The sequence below is a fragment of the Carcharodon carcharias genome, chromosome 3 (genome assembly GCF_017639515.1).
Source record: "Carcharodon carcharias isolate sCarCar2 chromosome 3, sCarCar2.pri, whole genome shotgun sequence".
NCBI classification, from domain to species: domain Eukaryota; kingdom Metazoa; phylum Chordata; class Chondrichthyes; order Lamniformes; family Lamnidae; genus Carcharodon; species Carcharodon carcharias.
The window spans coordinates 95,342,050-95,364,182 of NC_054469.1; the positions used below are offsets into that span (position 1 = coordinate 95,342,050).

Genomic DNA, 22,133 nt, shown 5'->3' on the forward strand with positions numbered 1-22,133 from the left:
AGTGGACAGAGCATTAGTTTAGCACCTCTCCCAAAAGTGGTATCTGTAAAGGTGTGGCAAAAGTACTGCAGTGAAGTATCAACTTCGTTCAAATCTTGAATGAGGCTTCCACCCATGACTTTGATTCAAAGGAAAGAGTATGGCCACTGAGTTAAGGCAGATGTTGGGATTTAATGTTTTGAACAAGCTTGTCAGATCCTTATTAATCTGTGACCAATTGTGATAAACCTCTGCTCAGAGGATCCAGATTCATATCCCTCTTCTTGTTTTGCATTTGACTCTGGAAATACTGTTGCTACTTTTATAGAAGGCTGGATTTGTTGCCAACGCTGTGCATGTGTGCTTAGAGCGTTTAACCCCATTATGTCATTGCGAGTGACAAAGTAGGCAGTGACCAGGACCAAAGATGGTGCTGTTCATTTCCTCATGGCTGTGTTTTAGACAGGTAGCCAGGAAGACGCACTTTTTCCACCTTGATCTTAGTGCCTGTCACTATCTAACTGAGGCCAGTAAAAGCCCTGCACTGGCAACAGTATGATCCATGTTTAAAACACCACCACCGCCCTTAAGAATGCATTTTAAATACATTAGCAGATACCTGCCCTTATTGTGTAAATAGTGTGGCATTCTAGACTGACATGTCACAATTATGTGGTGCTTAGGCAGTGACCAGTTTAAGGCCAACTTGAGCATTCACAATCTCAAAACACCATTTGTTACCTAATCTCCCTTTGAGATGCAGTTGTCAAACCATTAACTAAGCAAAGTAACATTTGAAGACTGCAGCATGCAACATGAGGTCCAATCGGTGTTGGCAGCCCTAGTTAATTAACATTTAAGCTAATGCATAAAAAGATAATCAACTGGTTTATTGAAAAATTATTACCACAAGCATTCAAAAACTTCCTGGCAGGCTGGGCACAGCGGAGTGACGTCATTGGATTTCTGTGCATGTGTAGAGAGGTATCAGTAGCTATCTTGCGTTGGCAAGAGATAGTGTTCATAAAAATGGAAGTATAATGTTGCTAATGGAACTTGAACTTTTAAAATGAATTGTACCAATCCAAATAACATTTATGTAAATTTTGTCAGATTAGTGCACTGAGCTGTGAAAAGGATCTAATAAGAACACTCCCTTGTGCATCATAGGAACCAGTAGTTAACTGAAAATACTTAATGAAATAATTTCTCAATAACAAATACCAAAGCAGCTTCAAAAATGTTAAATAAAAACAGAAAATGATGGAAAAACTCAGCTGGTCTGGCAGCATCTGCGGAGACAGAAACAGAGTTAATGTTTGAGTCAGTATGACTCTTAAGGGCTCTGAAGAAGAGTCACCTGGAGTTGAAACGGTAACTCTGTTTTTCTTTCTCCATAGATGCTGAGTTTTTTCTAGAATTTTCTCTTTATATTTCAGAGTTCCAACATCCGGAGTATTTTGCTTTTATTCAGAAATGTTATGCTCCTTTTTCTTTCCTTCCAGAAGATGATGTAGACCTGGAAGCTTTGGTGAATGATATGAATTCTTCATTTGACAGTTTGTATTCTATATGCTGTGCTCAGTCAGAAACAACTCCACTTATTCAAAATGGTCAGCTTGCCTATAGTCAGTTGGCAAGTTCAGGAACAAACTCACCACAGCCAACATCACCAAGGCAGAAGCTGCGACGTTCTCAGCCAATGCACATTCTGGCAGTCAGGTAAGGTGAAGAACAGTTTTTTTTTATGCTTCTACTGTATTTAGTTTACATTTGTCTACTATTCAAAGAATATTATACATTTTTTGTCACTTAAAGGAATACTTGAAAGTGAGGCCCTAATTTCCCCACAGGTCAGACAGCAATGTGGTTGACTCTTAAAAATGCCGTCTGAACAATGGGCAATAAATGCTGGCCTAGCCAACGATGCCCACATCCCATGAACGAATATCAAAAATTTATAAGTTTGTTTTTATCCCCATCTGATTTTTGCACTTAACTATTTTGCATCATTCAGGAACCTGTGTATTATAATTTTGTCATGTACAGGCACTGTTAGATAAGTATAAAGATGTAACCGTGATGTACCTCATTTACAAGTTTGAGATGTCAATAGGTAATTGCAAGTCTTCCAAGTCAACATTTACAAGTAGAAAATTATTTCAAACTTGCAAAACATTGAGGTATACGAAAGATGATGCTCAGAAATAAGAAGCTGCTGTTTATCACTTTTTCTAGCTGCATCCATGTGCCTTTGTCCTCTGAAAGCCTATTACTCATCTGTCCAATAATTCCATCTTAAAATTCTTGACTGGATTGAAGTGTTCATTGGATACTATGGATCTTCAACAGAATAATAGCAATATGGCTACCCTCACCAAAAAAAAAATTGTTAATGACAACTCCCAGTCGTCTTCAGAAAATTTCATGCCACCCTTCATACCAGATTTCTGTAAATTATTAGCAATTTAAATTATGTTGTGTGGATTCATGGCATATAGCTTCCACTGTGGCTGCTGCCAGTTCCTGGCTTTAAAATTTGCCTCGAGTGCTACAACACTTGTAACACTGTCTTCCATCATACAACATTATGAAATATGCAGCCTGCTCCAGACACAGTATAAGGCTTACTGTGATTAACTTCCTTCATAAAGACAATTATAAAAGCAGAATGTTGAATACCAAAGCTCGATTATCCTAGGTATTTAAATATATTGGAGTTAAGCACAGTGTAGAAGCAGCCCTCCAATCCCAGGTTAGATGGAGAATTGTGTGATCCATGCACAGGGAATGCACTTGTGGAATATAGATCTGTCTTGATTACCATGGCATCAATGTGTCTGGTGCCATCCAAAACTGACAACTTGCTTGAACCACCTGGAAAGAACTCTAATCAGCCTTCAGATTCCCAGACTGTGGCAGAGCTACTAAATGGTTACGTCACATTAGTCTACATACTTGTGGATGAAGTTTCCAGCTGTGGGATGTACTATATGAAATAAAATTCTAAATGTTAAAATAGATGGGAATGTCACCTTGGATAGGATAATAAAACTCATCAAACACATTTTCTTTGACGCTGACCTGTGTCCTTCTCGTACTTTTTCTTTGCCCCACTATTACTGGCTATGCTTTCAGCAGCCTTGGCCCCACACCTTGCTATTCCCACCCTGAGCTATTATGCCTCTCCATGTCCCTGTCTTTGTTGAAACTTTATTTTAACCCTTTGCTCTGATCAAGGTTTTAGTCAGTCGCTTCAAGTTGTCGCCTTTGACTCCGCATCCATTCCTTTCTTTGTACCATGGAGGTTTTCAGTATTGAAGATGCTGTATAGATTGAAGCAGGGGAAACTTGCTGAACATCTTTAATCTGTCCATGGTGTGTAGTTGTTGCTGGCAGGGCCAGCATTCACTGCTTGTTTCTAATTGCCCTTGAAAGTGGTGCTGAAACGCTTGAGTCCATCTCTTGAAGGGACCAATAGTGCAGCTAGGTAGGGAGTTCCAGGATTTTGACCCAACAACAATGATTAAACGGGGACATAAGTCAGGAGATATGGAGGGAAACTTACAGGTGATGCCCCCATGTGCTTGTTTCCCTTGTTCTAGGTGCTGTCGAAAAAGCCTTAGCAAGTCCCTGCATTGCATCTTATAGATGGTACACACTGTAGCTAGACTGTGGCTAGATGATGGAGGGAGGGAATATTTGAGGAGATGAATTGGGTGCCAATCAAAGGGAATGCTTTGTCCTGGAAGTTGCCGAGCTTCGAGTGTTGGAGCTGCATTCATTGAGGCACATGGCAAATATTCTGTCACTCTCCTGACTTTGTGCTCTATAGACAGTGGAACCACTTTAGTGAGTCAGGAGGTGAGTCACTTACTGCAGAATACCCAACCTCTGATTTGCTCTTGTTGCCACGCGTTTATGTGGCTGGTCCAGTTAACTTTGTCAGTAGTGACTCCCATGTTAATGGTTGGGGATTCAGTGATGATTTTAAACTGATTAGACTCTCTTAAATAAAAGCAAAATACTGCAGATGCTGGAAACCTGAAATACAAACAGAAAATGCTGGATAAACTCAGCAGGCTAACAGCATCTGTGGAGAGAGAAACAGTTAATTTTTAGACCCTGTATGACTCCTCTTCAGAGCTAAAGAAAATTAATAATGTGATAATTTATACTATTTAAGGGGGGGGTGAAGCGGATGAAACTGGGTAGAAGGTCAATGTTAGGCGAGGGCTAAAGAGAGATTGACAAAGATGTCATGGACACAAGACAAAGGGAGTGTTAATGGTAGTAGCAAGGGCTAAAGAAGGTGCTGATAGTGGCCTAAAGGTAAGAAAGCAGAATGTTTGAATAGCAGAACAAGAGTCAGCACTCTATGAAAGAACAACATGGAACAAGTAACAGCTGGCTCTTTGGGGGTGAGGTGGGGGGAGGTGGTTGGGGAAGAAGGATAGAAAAAGGGATAAAAACGGGGGATAAAACGATGAATAAATGAATAAAAATAAGTAAATAAAAAAATTTAGAAAAAGGATTAAAAAAGGGGTGAATGTAGAGGAGAGATTTCATGGCCTGAAGTTATTGAACTCTGTGTTAAGTCCAGAAGGCTGTAAAGTACCTAATCGGAAGAGGAGATACTGTTCCTCCAGTTTGCCTTGGCTTCACTGGAACATTGCAGCAGGCCAAGGCCGGTCATGTGGGCATGAGAGCAGGATGGTGTTGAAATGATAAGCGACAGGAAAGTCTGGGTCATGCCTGTGGATAGACTGAAGGTGTTCCGCAAAGAGGTCACTCAGTCTGCGTTTGGTCTCTCCAGTGTAAAGGAGACTGCATTGGGAGCAGTTAGACTGTCTCTTGTTGGAAATGGTCAATGCCTGGCACTTGTGTGGCAGGAATGTTACTTGTTACTTATTAGCCGAAGCCTTAATGTTGTCCAGGCCTTTGCGCATGTGGGTGCAGTCTGCTTCATTATCTGAGGAGTTGCAAATGAAGCTGAACACTGCAATCACCATAAAATACCTCCAGTTCTGACCTTATGGTGGCAGTAAGGCCAGAGATGAAGTAACTGATGAAAGGGGGGCCAGGACATTACCCTGAGGAACTCCTGTAGCAATATCCTGAGACTGAGATAATTGGCTTAGAACAGCCACAACCTCCCTTTGTGCTAGTTATAACTTGAATCATTGAATAGTTTCCCCCTTTTCTTTTTGACATCAATTTTACTAGGGTTGCTTGATGCCACACTTAGATAAGTGTTGTTTTGATCATGGCAGTCACCCTTGCTTTCCCTCTGAAATTTATCTGTTATGCCCTTGTTTGGACCAAGCCGAAAATGAGGCCAGGAGCTGAGTTGTGCTTGGAAAACTAATTTAATTTGATGGTTATATATTTAATATAAAACCAGGGCTCTTCCAAACTGAAGTTGTCATTGTAGGCACATCTTAGGATAAATAAAATGTCGCAAATAGTTGAGTAGGGGTGTAGCAATTGTGTAGGGTTTGTTCCTTCTCCTTGTACGGACTGCACCAAACATCATCTGTCCTCATTAGCTCCAAGCAGTTCTAGACATGTTCATGCCAAATAAGCTTTATGGTTGGTAATCTTTTGGACATCCATCCAAAACATTCAAGAAATTTCATCACAATCCTGCAATTGCTTCATGCTGCTATGATTGCAACTGCCTTCAGTGGGAGATCTGAAAGAGACATCTTCAAAATCCAGACCACATCAAGCAAGGCTGTGTGATCATCCCTGTTCTATTCACAATCTGCCAGATGGTGGCTATTCACCTCATCAAAGATCAGCTGCCCTCTGCTGTCAGTATTAAATGCCAACTAGATGGAAACTCTTTAACCGTAAACAAAAACAAAAATAGCTGGAAAAACTCAGCAAGTCTGACAGGATCTGTGGAGAGGAAGACAGTTAACGTTTCGGTCTGCATGGCTCTGATAAAGAGTCATAAGGACTCGAAACATTAACTTTCTTCCTCTCCACTGATGCTGTCAGACCTGCTGAGTTTTTCCAGCTATGTTTGTTTTTTGTTTCAGATTTCCAGCATCCGCAGTATTTTGCTTTTACTCTTTAACCTTAGTCGCCTCTGAGCCAAAGCTAAACTGACGACCATAAACGTGCATGATCGACAATTTGCAGACAACTGCAGTCTCGTTGCCCACTCTGCATCAGATTTGCAAGCCACTCTTGATCATCTCAATTCTACCTGACCTGTCCTTTAATATTGTTGAAATAAAACATGTACATCAACCTGCACCTGGTCAGCCAAATATTCCACCTCCCATATATGTTGAACGGGAGACTTTGGAATATGTTGAGCACTGCCCACACCTTGAGAGCCACCTCTCTGAAAAGGCCACTATTGACTGAGTCCCATACTAGATTAGCTGCACCAGCTCAGCCTTCTACAAACTATTGCAACAATTTGTTTGACAACAAAGAGCTCTGCAAGTCAACAGAAGTTCTTATGTACGGTGCACTTGGACTGTGCATTAGTGACACCTAAGTGCTAGATGAATTACATCAGCAACCCCTCCGCGCATCCTTTGGATTCAATGGGAGGAACGTTGAACAAGCGCTAGTGTCCTCCTTGAAGCCAGCTCCACAAGCATTTGGGCAAAACTCCTCCAAAGTCAACTTCAGCGGACTGGACACCATCTGAATGGCCAAAAACTCTTTCCCCACCAGGTCCTGTTTCCTCATTTCTCAAATGGCCAACGTTATGGGGGAGGACAAGGAAAACACTTCACAGACACTCAGAAGATCTCCTTGAAGCTCAGTAGCATCGACATTAATGAGGTACTTGCAAATAATCATTCTAAATGGCAGCAACTTGTTCTTCAAGCTGCATCATATTTTGAGTCACAATGTCTTGATGATAAGGCAGAGCAGAAAGAAAAGGAAGCAAATCCTGCACTCCACTGGCTCATGGGACACCCTGCCTCATGTGCCCAGAGATCTGTGGGTCAAGAATCTGCCTGTTTCAGTCACACGAAGACCCATGGCAGAAACTCTCAAACTTGAGTAAGTGTCTTCCTCAAATCGAGGGATGGCCAACAATAGTTTTGCAGTTGGAAGGGTACATTTTTTATTTACCGGTATTGGATCTTGCGGTCATTTGCAGGTCCAGATAGGAAATTTGCTATCTGGGAAAAGCTTCACCTCCTTCTGAGGAGGAATCTGATCAATTAGGCATTTGGGTGAAAATTTATATCTGGGTGACAATTTCTGGGGTGTTAGGAAGATAAGATCAAAGGTGTATATGGGTATGCAAATTGAACAATAGTTCAGTTCAATTCGGTCTTTGTTTCGCCACAGAATTGGATCATTTCTGGCTCACCTGTTCTTTTTGTTTTTCCAGATCTCCATACTTACTCGAGCCAACTTGTAGAGGCAGCTTCAGGCAGCCATGAATCAGGAGCAAATATCAAGTAGAAGAGTAGTAGGATGATTAAGAGGAGAGGGTAGGAAGACAAATGATATGATTGGGTGCTGGGGGGAATAGATTTTTCATGGAAAAATTAGTTGGGGATGTCAAGCGGATGTGGGCTGTGTACGAAAGGACACAATCTCATAGTTTTATATTCACTAAGAGTTGTGAGGGCTGGAGGAGGAAAAGCTGGTAACCCCATTCCAAAAGTCAATCTATGGGATACTAGTATGAATCAGGATTTTAAGTGAGCTATTTTCCTGAAGTGGACCTCTATGCTCAGTAGGGAAGAGTAAGTGCATGTTCAGCAGTCCAAAACTTGGAACCTAGGAATTACTATGGATTCAACAACAGATTTATATTTAGGAACAAAGGGAATAGGAGCAGTTGTACCATTCAGCTCCTCGACCCTGCTCCGCTATTCAACTAGATCATGGCTAATGTTTTACCACAAAGCCATTTACCTGCACTATCTCCATATCCCTTGATATCTTTAATATGTAGAAATCTATCAATCTTTGTCTTGAATATACTTGATGACTGAGTCTCCATGGCCCTCTGGAGTAGAGAATTCCAAAGATCCCCACCCCCCGAGTAAAGAAATTCTTCCTGATTTCAGTCCTAAATGGCTTACCTCTTATTTGACACTGTCTCCTGGTTCTAGACCCCTCCTGCCAGGGGAAACATCCTTCCTGCATGTACCCCATCAAGTTCTTAAGAATTTTGTATGCTTCAATGCGATAATCTTTCATTCTTCTAAATTCTAGAGAATATAGACCCAGTCTCTGCAAACTCTCCATATGGGACAACCGTTGGGTGATCAACCCAAATAAATGGGAAGGGTAGAAGGCTGTGCAAACAGCAGTATCGACCATTTCTTAAAATGAGACACCAACCCAGTAAAACTACAATACAGGACCACTAGCATGCTAATTATCAAATGTAGCCTCTTGGAGACAGCTAAGCGATTCCACAAGCAAGAGATTAGACAGCCAAAGACAATTAAGAAATTAATGAGAGGAGGTTCTAAGAACCTAGCATGTGTGAGGCGAAGCTGGCATCTATGAAAGCTCTTAAGTTCCAAATTATTTCATAGACAGTGAGTCTTTTGAAGTGGTCACATTTTTACAGGAAAATGAAGTAGTTAGTTTTCACACAACATGGTCCCATAAACAGCATTAAGAGCAGTGACCAGATAAGCTGTTTTGGTAGTATTAGCAGAAAGGATGAACGCTGTCTGGGACATCAGGAGAAATTCCTTTTTCTTTTGAGTAATGACATGGGATTTTTCACATTCAATGAAGAAAGCAGGTATTGATTTATAGTTTTATTTGAAAGATGGCCCCTCCGACAATGTTGCACTGGTGTTTGGCTAGAACAGAGCTTAAGTCCATGTACTGGCCCTTGCTTCAACAGCTTTTTGCTCAGGAGGAAAAAGTGCTCTGAAGTCATAATATTCAACAAGAAAAGGTCTAACTACCTTTCTCTAATCTTCAACTGCATCACTGCCACAGGATCCCTATCAACAACATCCTGGGAGTCATCAGTGGTCCTGAAGCTTAACTGAGCAGCCGCATTAATACTGTGGCTACAGAGGCTGGGCGGTACTCCTGACCTATCAAAAGTTCTCCAATCTACAAGGCTGAAGGCAAGTTTATAATGGAATACTCAGTGTTTGCCCACATAGGTATAGCTGCAACAGCTGTTCCATCCAGCACAAAGTTTTTTTTTAAATCTACCACTCCTTTTTCACTGAAATTAGCATCCACCCTCCATCATTGGTGCAATGTTTTATATAAAGAAAGCGTTGTAGCATCTTTCCAAACTTATTTCAATAATGCCTCCTAACTCTGCAACATCTTCCACCAAAAGGCACCACATTCACCTACATGTACCTGCTATTGTGAGCACATCATGTCATTCCTTCAGTGTGAGCCAAAATCCTGTTGTATTCAACTTAATACAATTTTAGGAATGTCATCATCAAAGGGCTGCAGTGGTTTGAGACGAAGGTCCATCTTGGGGCAATAGGCGATGAGCAATAAAGTATGACCTTGCTAGCATCACCTACATCCCAAGAAGATTGGGCAGAATTTTCCATTTATGAGACTTAAGTGTGGTGGCGGGTGGTTTCGGTGGAACCCGTCCGACTGGTGGGAACCTGCACCCGATTCTACGTTTGGAAGCTCGTTAATTTTGCACAAGCGACTAATGATCCAAATCACCTGGCAGATCAGGAACTGATTGGTCCGTCCGCCAGCTGGCGGGGTGGATGGCCTAGGCGCCACATTTAAACGCCAGTCCAACACACAATCTCACTCCCTCCAGCCCATCTGTCTTCAGGACATATGCAGAGATGTCTTCCAGCCTCAAAAAGGCAGTACCCCGCTTCACCGACCAGGCCCTCCTGGCCTTGATCAGAGGAATGAGGGTGCACAAGCATGTCCCCCATCCCAGGGATGGCTCCAGGAGAGCACAGCAGCCTCACTCCTCCGGCCTGGGAGGCCGTCGCAGAGCAGGTCAGTGTGGCTGGCAACTGTGCCCAAAATGCCACCCAGTGCAGGAAGGAGATGAATGATCTCATCCACTCCACCAGGGCAAGTCATCCTTCACCTCCCTCCGAGATCAAACTCTCATCAGGGCATCATGCACTCAAACGGCTACTCGCTTCAGGGATCTCGCACAACCAGTTGCAGTGGACACATATCAACACTCATGCTCTCATTGAGACTTTCACATCACCAGCATCCTGAGTATCATGTTGCTCACACTCCATCCCCTGGCCCTTCTGGGGAGGGCTGACCACACATGGGGAACATACATCTCACCCAACCTCTGCTCCATCCCTCTAATCACATGCCTTTCTTTCTTCATACAGGCCAGGCTGGCATGCAACAGGTGCAAAAGATCACAGACCAGGGGTGGGACAGCTGACACCATTACCCTCATTGAGCTTGAGGAGGCTACAGCCGAGTTGGCTGGGGAGGGCAAGAATCGCTCTTGTGGGGAAGGGGAGATTGGTGCCTCCCAACAACCTAGTATGGATCACAGCTCCATCACTGCATCAAATCCTGATAATCACAGTGACTCTCATGCAGTCTTGTATAGCTCATGCTCATTGATGGAAACTCTATTTTCTAGGCACCAGCAGATGGAGGCCCACAAGCCAGTCAAGCACCAGTGCAATCCCCCAGACCATGTCCGAAGAGGAAACTCTGGAAGGGCCGTCATGGCACTCTCCACCCTCCACCAGCTCAGAGAGAGACGTCAGTGGGGCACAGCTCTAGATTAGGCTTGGGCTCACTTTCTGGAGAACCCCCTACTGACATGTCCCTGAAGCAGTCAGAGTTAGGAACAGCCCAGGCCTTCAGCACTCTGAGGGCTGCTGAAGACCAGCCACCTGCTCAGTCCAAGTCAGATGATTAGCCTCTGGAAGCGGCTGCCAAATCCAATGCTGGAGATGCAATGACAGGCAGCGGAATATCAGGCGCAGATTCGACAGTCACTCAGCAGACCAGAGCAATGGAGGGGTCCGTGATGTCGTGCCTCTGACATGCGAGCGCCTCAAGGTCACCATAGGAAGGCTGGTGACCATCGTGTGGAGACTTTGGTCCAGCAGGTCTTGCTGGATTTGTGGTTGGCCCTTCACTCTATGGCCACACCCTGGTGGGCACCATCAAGATGTAGGTGCCATGGGGTTGAGGTGCCTTGACCTCCCTCCAGGTGCACCATCTCCTGCAGGAGTTAGGGCGGGGCCGTCAGGTACAGACGGAGGATGAGCATCATCTGGACACTCCGGGGGCCTCCTCTCAGGACTCCAAGGGTGTGCATTGGCTCACAGTCCCCTATGCCTGTGACCCCATCCACATCAGCTTCTCGGGCTGCCGAGGGCGCTTCTGCCCCTGAGCAGGTGACCCTTATCCTCCAGGCCTTAGCTCACCAGACAATGTCCGCCAAGGTCATCATGGACATCAGAACGTAGCAGTCAGCAGATTGCCTCCACCTCTGCTGCAGATGTCGGGGCTGCAACCAGGCGTAGCAGTAGGGTTAGGAAAGTTGAGAAAAATTGGTGTCACTTTTGGGTCACAGATGTGCTATACATGTAAAGAAATTGCACTTATGTGAATACCTTTGATGGTTATGTGACTGTTTTGGGCAACTGAAGGCATTGTGATTTCATTCTTTAGAACCCTCATTTAGCCATCCTGTCACTCAGTGATAGTGTCTCACTGCGATTAACATTCCTCTGATGTCAACCTCAGTAGAATTAGCCTCCACACAGTTGTGTGATGTCAGGGAGATGTGTTTAACTCTTTATTTGAAGTGTATTTTGTAAGCATTTCTAATGCTTCTTCCTCAAGGAACACCATTGAGTGAGAGCAGCAGCTCATCAGCATTGATATTCTGGCAGCATTTGTGTCTCCTCAGTGGTAGTGGCAGAAGATAAGGCAAGCAAGGGAGGAGGAAATACCTAGGCATGTCCGCATTTCAGTCGCAGCAGGGTTTGCATCATTGGATAGCGGCGAATTCTTCAAGGCTTCTGTCGTTCCTAAGTGATTTCTCAGTTCCCAGAGTAAGCTCACTCACAGGGCACAGCAGACCAAAGCAGAGATCATGGCCTGGTGATTCATGAGGTCAGAATGTGCAAGTGTGTATGCAGGACTCGTTCTCACTGCAAGTGGTTAGACATCCCTGAGATGAAAGGGAAGGACATTGAGGTCTAGGAGAGATGTGGTCATATGCCCCACTTAACTTTACTCTTCCTGGAACCTGTCAGCAATTCAAGTATCATGGGCACACCTGTCACGTCTTCCTTCCTCCATGGTGTGACTACACTTATAATGACCCTCAGCCTTCTGAGGTTCCTGGGCCTCCGGATCTTCATTCTCTGAGCTCTCATCCTGCTCCAGGTCATCCTCTGGCAGGGGTTCACCTTTGCATTGCCAGATTGTGAAGGGCGCAGTACACTCTGATGATGCAGGAAACCCTATCGGGATTATATTGGAGGAAACTATCTGAGCGGTCCAAGCATCTGAAGCGCATCTTTAGAAGCCCCGTGGTCCTCTCTATAAGGGAGCGCATGGAGCTGTGAGCAGAGTTGTACCTTTCCTCAGGACAACTCTGAGGGCGATGCACCGGTGTCATCAGCCAGCGTTTCAGCCAAGCTGCAATCCCTGCAGATGGAATGGCCCCTTGAAAGTCTCAGGCACCTGGGAGTGACTCAGGATTTAGGAGTCATGGCAACTCCCACGTACCGTGCATTACTGTACAGTATGTGCATCTGATGATCACAAAGCAGTTGTACGTTGATGGAATGGTAACACTTGTAGTTTATAAGCACTCGGGGTTGCTGACATGGAGCCCATAAAGCCACATGGCTGCCGTCTATTGCACACTGCATTCTTGGGAAGCCTGAGATGGCAGCAAAGCCAGTGTATCTTGTGTCCTGGCTATCTTCATCCAGAGCAAACCTGACATAATAAAAACACAAAATACTGGAAAAACTCAGCAGACCTCACAGCATCGGTGGAGAGAGAGAGACAAAGTTAACATGCCGAGTCTATGTGACTCTTCAGAGCTAAAGAGAAGTAGAAATGTGATAGATTTTATACTGTTTAAGAGGGGGTGGAGCAGGCGAAGCAAGATAGAAGGCTGGGGATAGGTGGGAGCTAAGAAGAAATTTGACGAGGGTGTCATGGATGCAGGACAAAGGGCGAGTTAATGTTAATGGTAAGGACTAATGGAGGTGGTGATAGTGGCAGAATAGCAGAATAAGGGTGAACACCCTGAAAGCACAATGTACAAGCAAGTGACAGATGGCCCTGTGGGGGGAGGTTAGGGAAAAAGGATAACAAAAAGTAAATAAAAATAGATAAATAAATAATGAAAATAAATAAATAAGAATAAAAATTAAAATATAAAAATGGGATTAAAAAGTAGAGTTGGAGGAGAGAGTTAATGGTCTGAAGCTTTGAACTCAATGTTAAGTCCAGAAGGCTGTAAGGTGCCTAATTGGAAGAGGAGGTGCTGTTCCTCCAGTTTGCATTGGGCTTCACTGGAACATTGCAGCAGGCCTTGGATGGACATGTGGACATGAGAGCAGGATAGTGCATTGAAATGGCAAGAGATAGGAAGGTCTTGGTCATGCTTGCAGACTGAGTGAAGGTGTTCCGCAAGTGGTCACCCAGTCTGCATTTGGTCTCCCTGACATAATGATGGGCTTTCCTGTAAAGGGCATTTGAGACTTCCTTTATATATCGATGTGTTGTGCATTGAGAAATGCCGCACACATCCCCTGTTGATCTTTGGAAATACCCAAAGACAAAAAAATTGAGTGCTGCGGTCACCTTCAAAGCCACTGGCCAGGGATACCCTCTAACTCCATGTGGCATCAGGTCTTCACGAGGAATACGGCATATGTGATGTACCAGAGCTTGGGACCAGCACAAACCTGCATGGCATTGCCTCACTCTCATTTGTAAATAAGAGACACTTCTCTGATAAACCTAGGTCTGGCAATTCACCTCCATTATCTAGGTGTCTTTTTCTGACCCTCCTGTTCATGCTCTGGCTCTACCTGACCACGGCCCTCAGGCATGGCCTCCTGCTGAGCTGAGCGTGGCATTGCCTCTCCCTTCTTTGCCTTCCCCAGTGCATTAGGACCCTAACAAAGGCAGCGTTGAGCCCTGGATCCAAATGTGCCTTTGTCTTCTTCCTGAAAGGAAACATTTGAAGACAATGATTCAAGGGGCAAGAAAATAAAACTCAGAGGATGGAAACATATGGAAACTGGCTTATTTGCATGGTAGCTGACTCCACCTTGTCCCTGAGACATTAGCACATACACAGAGGTGACCAAGATGGTATCACGGAAATGCAACATCCTGAGCCCTGTGTGGGATGCTAAGGTTTAATTGAGATGAGTGACCCAACTTAGCTTTGTGCTCCAATCTCTGATGTGGCTTATTATTGACCAGTCGTGGCCACTGAGTGGATGCACATTGGCCTGTTAAGAATGTTAAATCTGGTGAACATGTGACAGGCCTTCATTTATGGAATGCCATATATGATGCAGCAGTCCCTTCTTCACTATTGCCTGCATTCCCAAATTTTGCATTCCTGTGTTACTCTTGAGATGCAGCGACTGTGATGTGAAGCCACGGAGTTCTGAATAGCTCTTTAATCGTGCTAATGAAGCTTTCAGTGGCTTTCATCGCAAGGAGGCCTTGTGCCTTTCTTTCTAAGCAGGCTCCTGTTTATTTTTGCAGCAATAAGAGGGTGACCCCAGAAGCGCCCATTCATGTTTGACCTTCCCCCTCACTGCCATTCCACAGCCTTCCTATCCCATTTGCCCAGCTTGTGTTTGTCATCACCACCCTCACATCACAGCCCACTCCCCATTGAAGTGCTAGTTTTGAAAGTGGAGTTCTGCCTGACTACCGCTGCACAGTGATGTCCTTGTGGACAATGGTCTCAGCCACTGTGAGTAGAAGATCCCTGTACTCCCCACCCTGGCTGCAGTATTGGTCACTGTCTGAAAGTGGAGGCCTGCATGAGTACCACAGCACAGTGGTTCCTTTAGGGACAAAGTAGGCAAAGAGCAGGAGCAGACCAACCCTACAGCCCCAGCAGTGCGATGGTCATCGCAACAAGACAGGTGCAGCACTATGGCCGGTGGGCTATGTATGTTGCATTCACCTCGAAGTTACGAGTGAACTGAGGCCCGACTTGTGTACAGCATCCCATTTCATACGGATTTGATGTATGTAATTTTCTGCTGACGTGACGCAAGATTGGAAGGTGTGACAATATTGCAGCAAGCAGCTGTTCTAATAAGCATTTGAGATGTTAATGAATGCAGATGGTGTTCATGCCACTAGTCAGTGGGTTAACCAACCCACCATTAACCCGGCTTCAGGAACATTGCAAACTGTTCTTATGCCGTCGGATTTCCGACTTTTTTGTCAGCCATTGGATTCTCCACTCCCGCTTTCTGCAAAATCCACCATAGGTGGGATGCGAAAATTCCATCCATTGTGTCAGAATAAAAATGACTGTGCTGAGCTGGAAGCATTGAATCTGTAGATCAGACATTTTTTGTGGCAGAGGCAGGAAGTGAAAAAGCATCTGAATTTGTAGCTGTTAATTCATTTGCTAAAACTCCTATCTGTGCCTCATGGTGGTACCACCAGCACTAGAATAAGCAACAGACTTGAAAGGATTTGAAATTTTTTCAACTTTTAATGTGAAAAACTTCATAGGCATTGGAGATAGAAATTCAAAGACGAAACTAATGAAACATGCTAAGAAAGACTCATATGGGGATGAGAAGTATTAGAGGGGAGAGGACGATGCTGAGTAAGTTGCATAAAAATTGAGTAAATTGAGAAATAGACACATTGAGAAATGAGAAAAATATATAATTTAAACAGCCTGTGCATAGACAAACAAAAGTGAAGAGTAAGTATTAAAACTAAAGTAAATGGAGTGAGTATTAAGTGCGTATAGCAATACCACTATGCACCAAACAGCGGTAACTGGTTAATGACCTAGACTCTCTCAAGTTCTGTCGAAGGGTCATGAGGACTCGAAACGTCAACTCTTTTCTTCTCCGCCGATGCTGCCAGACCTGCTGAGTTTTTCCAGGTAATTCTGTTTTTGTTTTTAATGACCTAGAATACCCTGTTGAGTAGGGGTGGGAGAGCAATGGGCAGACAGGTATGCTTCCTGTTGGAGAGATGAAGTGCTAAATGAGGCAAGAGAGAAAAAAAATGGTATTGAAGGGAAAAGGAGAGAAGAAAATTTTTGTGACTGCTATTGACAAAGGGAAGGAGCAGATTCAGGCTTTGAAGTAGAACTGAATTAGATCACCTTTCCATTCCAGATGTATTTTTAAAAAAGGTTAGTGTCCATTGGCACTTTCCCAATAATTGAGGATGTAGTTGGAGATTTTTCAACTATGGAGTTTTGGATAGGAATTGGAATTTCATCTTCTGAAGCAAGCTTGTGAGGTAGAAGCTAAAGTAGCAGGCTTAAATTTCAGAATGTTTAAAAACATATATTTTATCATGGAGAAATTTATCATTCCACAAATAAAACTAGTTTTTCAGAGCCAGGGTGGTGGTTCAACAGTCATTTTGACTCAGTACACTAGTACAAACCCAGTTCCACCTCATTTAATATGACAAAACATTTTGTAGGCACTTCTTGATGAGACTAATTGAGTAAAAAGTGGAAGCTTATGTCAAGTGATTTTTAAAATTTCTGTCAGCAACCTGTGGAGGAGCAGGGAATCGTTGACACCCATTTCTGGAATTCCACGTTTAACACTGCAAAAATGGACACCATTGTAATGACAGTGGACCTTGACAGTTTTCTGTGATGATAACTTTAAAATCTGGGCCATTATGTTTTGTGAAGGTATTCAAGTTGTTGAAAATAGCAGCCCTGCAGATAGTTTTACCTGAAAACCATTTTGAGATTAACACATGAAATAAATTATCTTGTTTGCCCTTCGAGGTAAAGCTGACCATGTTCATCACCTGGGGTGATTGATACTATTCCAATAGGTGACTGCTAAGGCCAATTTGCACCCTGAAGATTCTGCTGCAAATAGGTCAAAGAATAGCAGACGATTGAGTTTTTGGCTCAGGATTTCCTCTCTTTACATTTTCTCCCTATCTCTGATATGTGCTTGCTTTTAAAGGAGGCCACATCGTATTTTATTTGGATGCGCCAGGTGCTGCAATCCTGGGCGAGCTTTTCTTCAGACTCAAATTCAATGTTAAATCATCTGAGTGAAGCCTTCAGAAAGCCCTTGTTGCATTTCCTGTATGAGAGTGCACCCCAGAGGAGATGCTCTAAACTAGTGTCATGCATTCTTGCTACATGACCAGTGCCTGAGTATCTGGCATTTTGTCTTATCAGCCTATCTTAAGAAACTTCCGAAGGTAGCTCAAGTGAAAATGTCTGAACTTCTTGGCATTACACTAGTACACAGTCCAAGTCTCATGTGTGTAGAGCAGAATGGGCAGGACTATTGCTTTGTTTGATGGGCTGACTTGGTCCTCTTCATTCCCAGATTAGTGTTCAAAGTCTGCAGAAGGCTACAGTTGCTTTGGCAATTATTGCATGTGTTTTGTCGCCAATATATACAGCTCAAGAAATAGATATATTTAGCAAAAATACCTTTGATCCCAGTTTAAGACCTTTTGTTGGATAGCAACAAGTAGGTTCTATTTGCCTAATTGTTTTATGGTAATACTAATAAAAAAATTACATTTATGAAGGAGACATGGATTTATATATTGCATTTCATAGCCAGAAAAACAATTTTGAAGTAATCACTTGCTTTGTTGACAAACATGGCGACCAGTTTTCACTTGGTAAGATTCCACAAACAGAAACAAATTGCCAATTAAATTATTTCCATGGTGTTCAAGGGATAAATGTTGCCCAGAACTGTAAAGGAGCTCCCACTTTTGTAAGTATTGTTGTGAAATCTTTGAGTTGAATAATGACGATTGGACTCCTGCTTCAGGACAAAAACAATTAAGGGACTTCCTTTGTAGATTCTTAAATCAGTGGCTTGCTGAGGCTTAGCTAGCATCTGCCATTGAAATAAATGCTCCAAATTATACTTGGAAGAGTAGGTAAATAAAGATTTTGCTGTTGCTTGTAGCATATGAAACTGAAGCTGTTATCACTGCATATCAAATAAGATTGTTCCCACCACCAGTACTGAAATAAAATCTGATTCAAACCACTAACAATGATTTGCCAAACTTAAAAATAACATTGTATGAAATGTTCAAGTAGCAGGGGTTGCGAGTTAAAATTAGAAATGGGAGAAAGTAGGTGGTACTTTTTCAACAAAGATATTTAAGTTGTGAAACAAATTAATGTAACATTAAAGATAGTGGAGCAGTCAGTATAAATGGACTCAAAACTATTTTCTAATGTGGAAACTGGAATACCACAATTTATCTTTTGTTTGTTTAAATTGGCTACCAGTTGAGCCACGCCTTAATTTTATAATTCTGATCCTTGTTTTCAAACTGCCAAATTACCTTGCCCCCTCCCTATTTCTGTAGTCTCCTCCAGCCCTCAGATATCTGTTCTCCTCTAACTTCCACCTCTTGGGCACTCCTATTTTAATTGTTCCACCATTGGTGGCAGTGCCTTCAAATGCCAAAGCCGTAAATAGAAGTTGTCATCATTGACCATAAGATGTTATCGCTTGAGATTTCAATTAGTGCCGCATCAGACACTGAATAGGATGGTTGAAACATCAGCCTTACTCCATTCCTCTTTCAAGAGAAAGATTTGACGAATCTAAGAAAGGTCACTTGTTTTTGTTGTTTTCCTTCACAAAGACTACAGCCTAGTGCGTCATTCATTGGGTAAGGGTAGGATGTAAGGATGACAGTGTATGGGGATGATGTAAGATTTTTTCACAAATAAAATTGAACAAACTGAAGCAGCAAAAAGATGTAAACAAAAAGAAGAAAACAGTAGAGAGAAAAATGTGAAAAAGATTGACTGAAAGATGGAATTTATCCATCAGCAATCAAAGCTGATTAACATAATTTATCTCTTTGTTTGAAACCTTTTTGTGCATGAATTGATTCATTAGTAATAATTGGCTGTGAGGTTCTTTGATGTCCTGGAGATGTGAGAGGGGGCAAGCAGGAATACATGCTATAGACAGCCAGGTGATCCGACAGCATAGATCAAAGCTCAAAAGTCTTGCCACATCAAATTGCGAATTGACAATTAAACAACCAACAGGAGGAGCAGGCTTCAAGAACATTTCCATCCTGATTGATTTCAGAGCACAGCACAGCAGGTTGAAAATGCTTCAGCCTTTGAAGCATTTTCAACCATCCTCAGCCACAAATGCAGAGTGGATGATCCAGCTGTGCCTGTTCCCGAACTCCCGAGCATCCATTTGATTCAATCCAGTTGATACTCACATGATTGGGCACCTGACAACATCTCATCTGCATTGCTGAAGACTTGTGCTCCAGAACTAGCTGAAGCCCTAGCCAACCTGTTCCAATACGGTTGCAACAATGGCATCTCCCCGAAATGTGGAAAGTTTCCATCATATGGCCTGTCCACAAAAATCGGGACAAATGCAATTCAATTACCACTCCATCAGTCTACTCCCAATCATAAACACAATGATGGAAGGTATTGTTGACCAGCAGCATTTACTCACCAATAACCTTCTCACCAATGCTTCATTTGAGTTCCACCTTGACTACCCAGCTCCAGGCTTCACTACAGCCTCAAGTGAGAGTGACTGTACTTGATATCAAGGTAGCGTTTGCCCGAGAATAATTTAAGTTGTTGGGAATTGGTGAGTCATACCTAACACAAAGGAAGGTGGTTGTGGCTGTTGAAAGCCCATCATCCCAATTCCAAGGCATTACTGCAGGAGCTACTAGGGGCCAACCATCTTGAACTAATCAAATGACCTTCTCTCCAGAATTGGGGATGTTTGCTTAATGAAGTTGCAAAAAGGACTAAACACTGCAGAGAGGAGGAAGCAGTCCATGCTTGCATGCAGCAAGACTTGTGCAATGTTCAGACTTGTGCTGAAGTGCCAGGTGATGACCATCTCCAATATAAAAGATCAAACTGTCTCCTTGAAATTCGAATCCCCCACTGTCAACATCCCGGGCTGGAGGGATATGATCGACCAGAAACCTGACTGGACCAGGCACAAACACTGTGGCGACAAGAGCAAGCCAGAGCCTGGGAATTGTATGATGAGCAAATCACCTCCTGACTCCCCAGAGCCTATTCACCATCTACATTGCATAATTCTGTAGTGTGATGGGATGCTTTACTTGCCTGAAGGAGTGCAGCTGCAACAATTCTTGAGGACATTAACACCACCTGGAACAAAGCCTGCTTAAAACATTCGCTCCCTCTCCCTGGGGTGCACAGCGGCAGCAGTGTGTACCATCTACAAGATGTGCAGCAGCAACTCACCAAGTTTCCTTTGACAGCATCCCAAAAACCCCAACCTCTATCATCTAGAAGAACAAGGGCAGCAGGTGCAGAGCCACCCTCAGTTCCTCTCCTGGTCATGTACCATCCTGACTTGGAACTATAATGGGTCAAATCTTCCAAAGAGTGTCAATCGCTGTTGGATTACCACTCTTCCCCTGTTTACTTCGTATGCATGAAGCTCCGAATTTCGCACCCAGGACTTCCAAACTCGGTGGATGGGCCAGTATTTATTGCCCATTCCTAATGGCTCTTGAGAAGGTGGTGATGAGCTGCATTCTTGAACCGCTGCATTCCCTATGGTGCAGGAACACCCACACTGCTGCCTTGGAGGGTGTTACAGGATCTTGATCCAGCGACAGTGAAGGAATGGTGATATATTCCCAAGTGAGGACGGTGGGTGGCTTGGAGGGCAGCTTCCCATGTGTCTGCCGCCCTTGTCCTTCTAGATGGTGGAAGTCGTGGGTTTGGAAGGTGCTATCTAAGGGGCTTGGTGAGTCCCCGCAGTGCATCTTTTTGATGGTACACACTGCTGCCACTGTTTGTTGATGGTGGAGGGAATGAATGTTTGTGGAAGGGGTGCCAATCAAGTGGGCTGCTTTGTCTTGGATAGTGTCAAGCTTCTTGAGTGTTGTTGGAGCTGCATTTATCCAGGCAAGTGGAGAGTAATCCATCACACTCCTGACCTGTGCCTTGTAGTTGATGGACAGGCTTTGGGAAGTTTGGTGGTAAGTTACTTGCCGCAGGATTCCTATCCCCGACCTGCTCTTATAGCCACGTTATTTATGTGGCTAGCCCAGTTCAGTTTCTGGTCAGTGATAACCTCTAAAATGTTGCAAGTAGGGGGTTTAGCAATGGTAATGCCATTGAATGTTAGGGGACGATGCTTAGATTCTCTCTTGTTGGAGATGGTCATTGCCTGGCACTTGTGTGGTGCAAATGTTACTTGCTACTTGTCAGCCTGAGCCTGGATATTGTCCAGGCCTTGCTGCATTTGGACATGGATTGTGGGTGAGGGGGTAGGTGCATTGGTCTTGGGGGCAGTAGCATGTCTTTCAACTCTTTGAGCCTGTTTCGCCAGTCAATAAAGATGTGGTCTCAATTGCAAGTTCCTTCTGCACCCCCATACCAGTTGACTCCGTTGCCTAACAAAAATCTGTCTAAATCTGCCTTGAATAAATTCAATGACCCAGCCTTCACTGCATCTTGTGGAAGAGAATTCCACATGCTAACGATCCTCCGACGAAAAAATTTATCCTTATCCCTATCTTAAATGGTAAACCTCCTGGGCAAATGTTTCCGGACCTGCCAGCTGGGGGTTTCATTGTGAACAGGAGCAGAAAATTCAGAGAGAGACCAAAAGTCAGATTCTCACTGCTGGAAAAATGAGTCAGAATTTTCCCTTCACTTTCATGGTTGAATGATGGTATGTCGGCTTTCTGGCTGATCCATTTTGAGGATGCTATTTGCACGTATTAGCGTATCACAAATACTCATTAAAAATGCAATTCGCCGGAATCATGTTCCCCTCCCGATTGTGTGCCACACCAGTGAGAAATTAGACTGGTCTGAATTGCGATCAGGTATAAATGGTGTGCAGCTTTTCAACCTCGATTCACTTGTGACTTTGAGGTGAGTGCGATATTCAAAGCCTACCTCCAGCAACGCTGCTCTAGTTCCTCAACGATGCCAG

At 43.7% G+C, this 22,133-nt stretch overlaps 1 protein-coding gene across 7 annotated transcripts in view; it reads left to right on the top strand.

The window, feature by feature from the left end:
* The window catches only part of grb10b (growth factor receptor-bound protein 10b), a 275,478-nt gene that overhangs the window by 141,882 nt on the left and 111,463 nt on the right, over positions 1-22,133 (top strand). For 6 of the 7 annotated variants that reach the window (XM_041183630.1, XM_041183631.1, XM_041183636.1 and 3 more), the window contains one exon: positions 1,485-1,701. In XM_041183630.1, coding sequence (XP_041039564.1) covers positions 1,485-1,701 — 217 coding nt within the window. Of the gene's footprint in view, positions 1-1,484; positions 1,707-22,133 lie in introns of those variants that run through there. The other variant, XM_041183635.1, reaches the window with a different exon arrangement.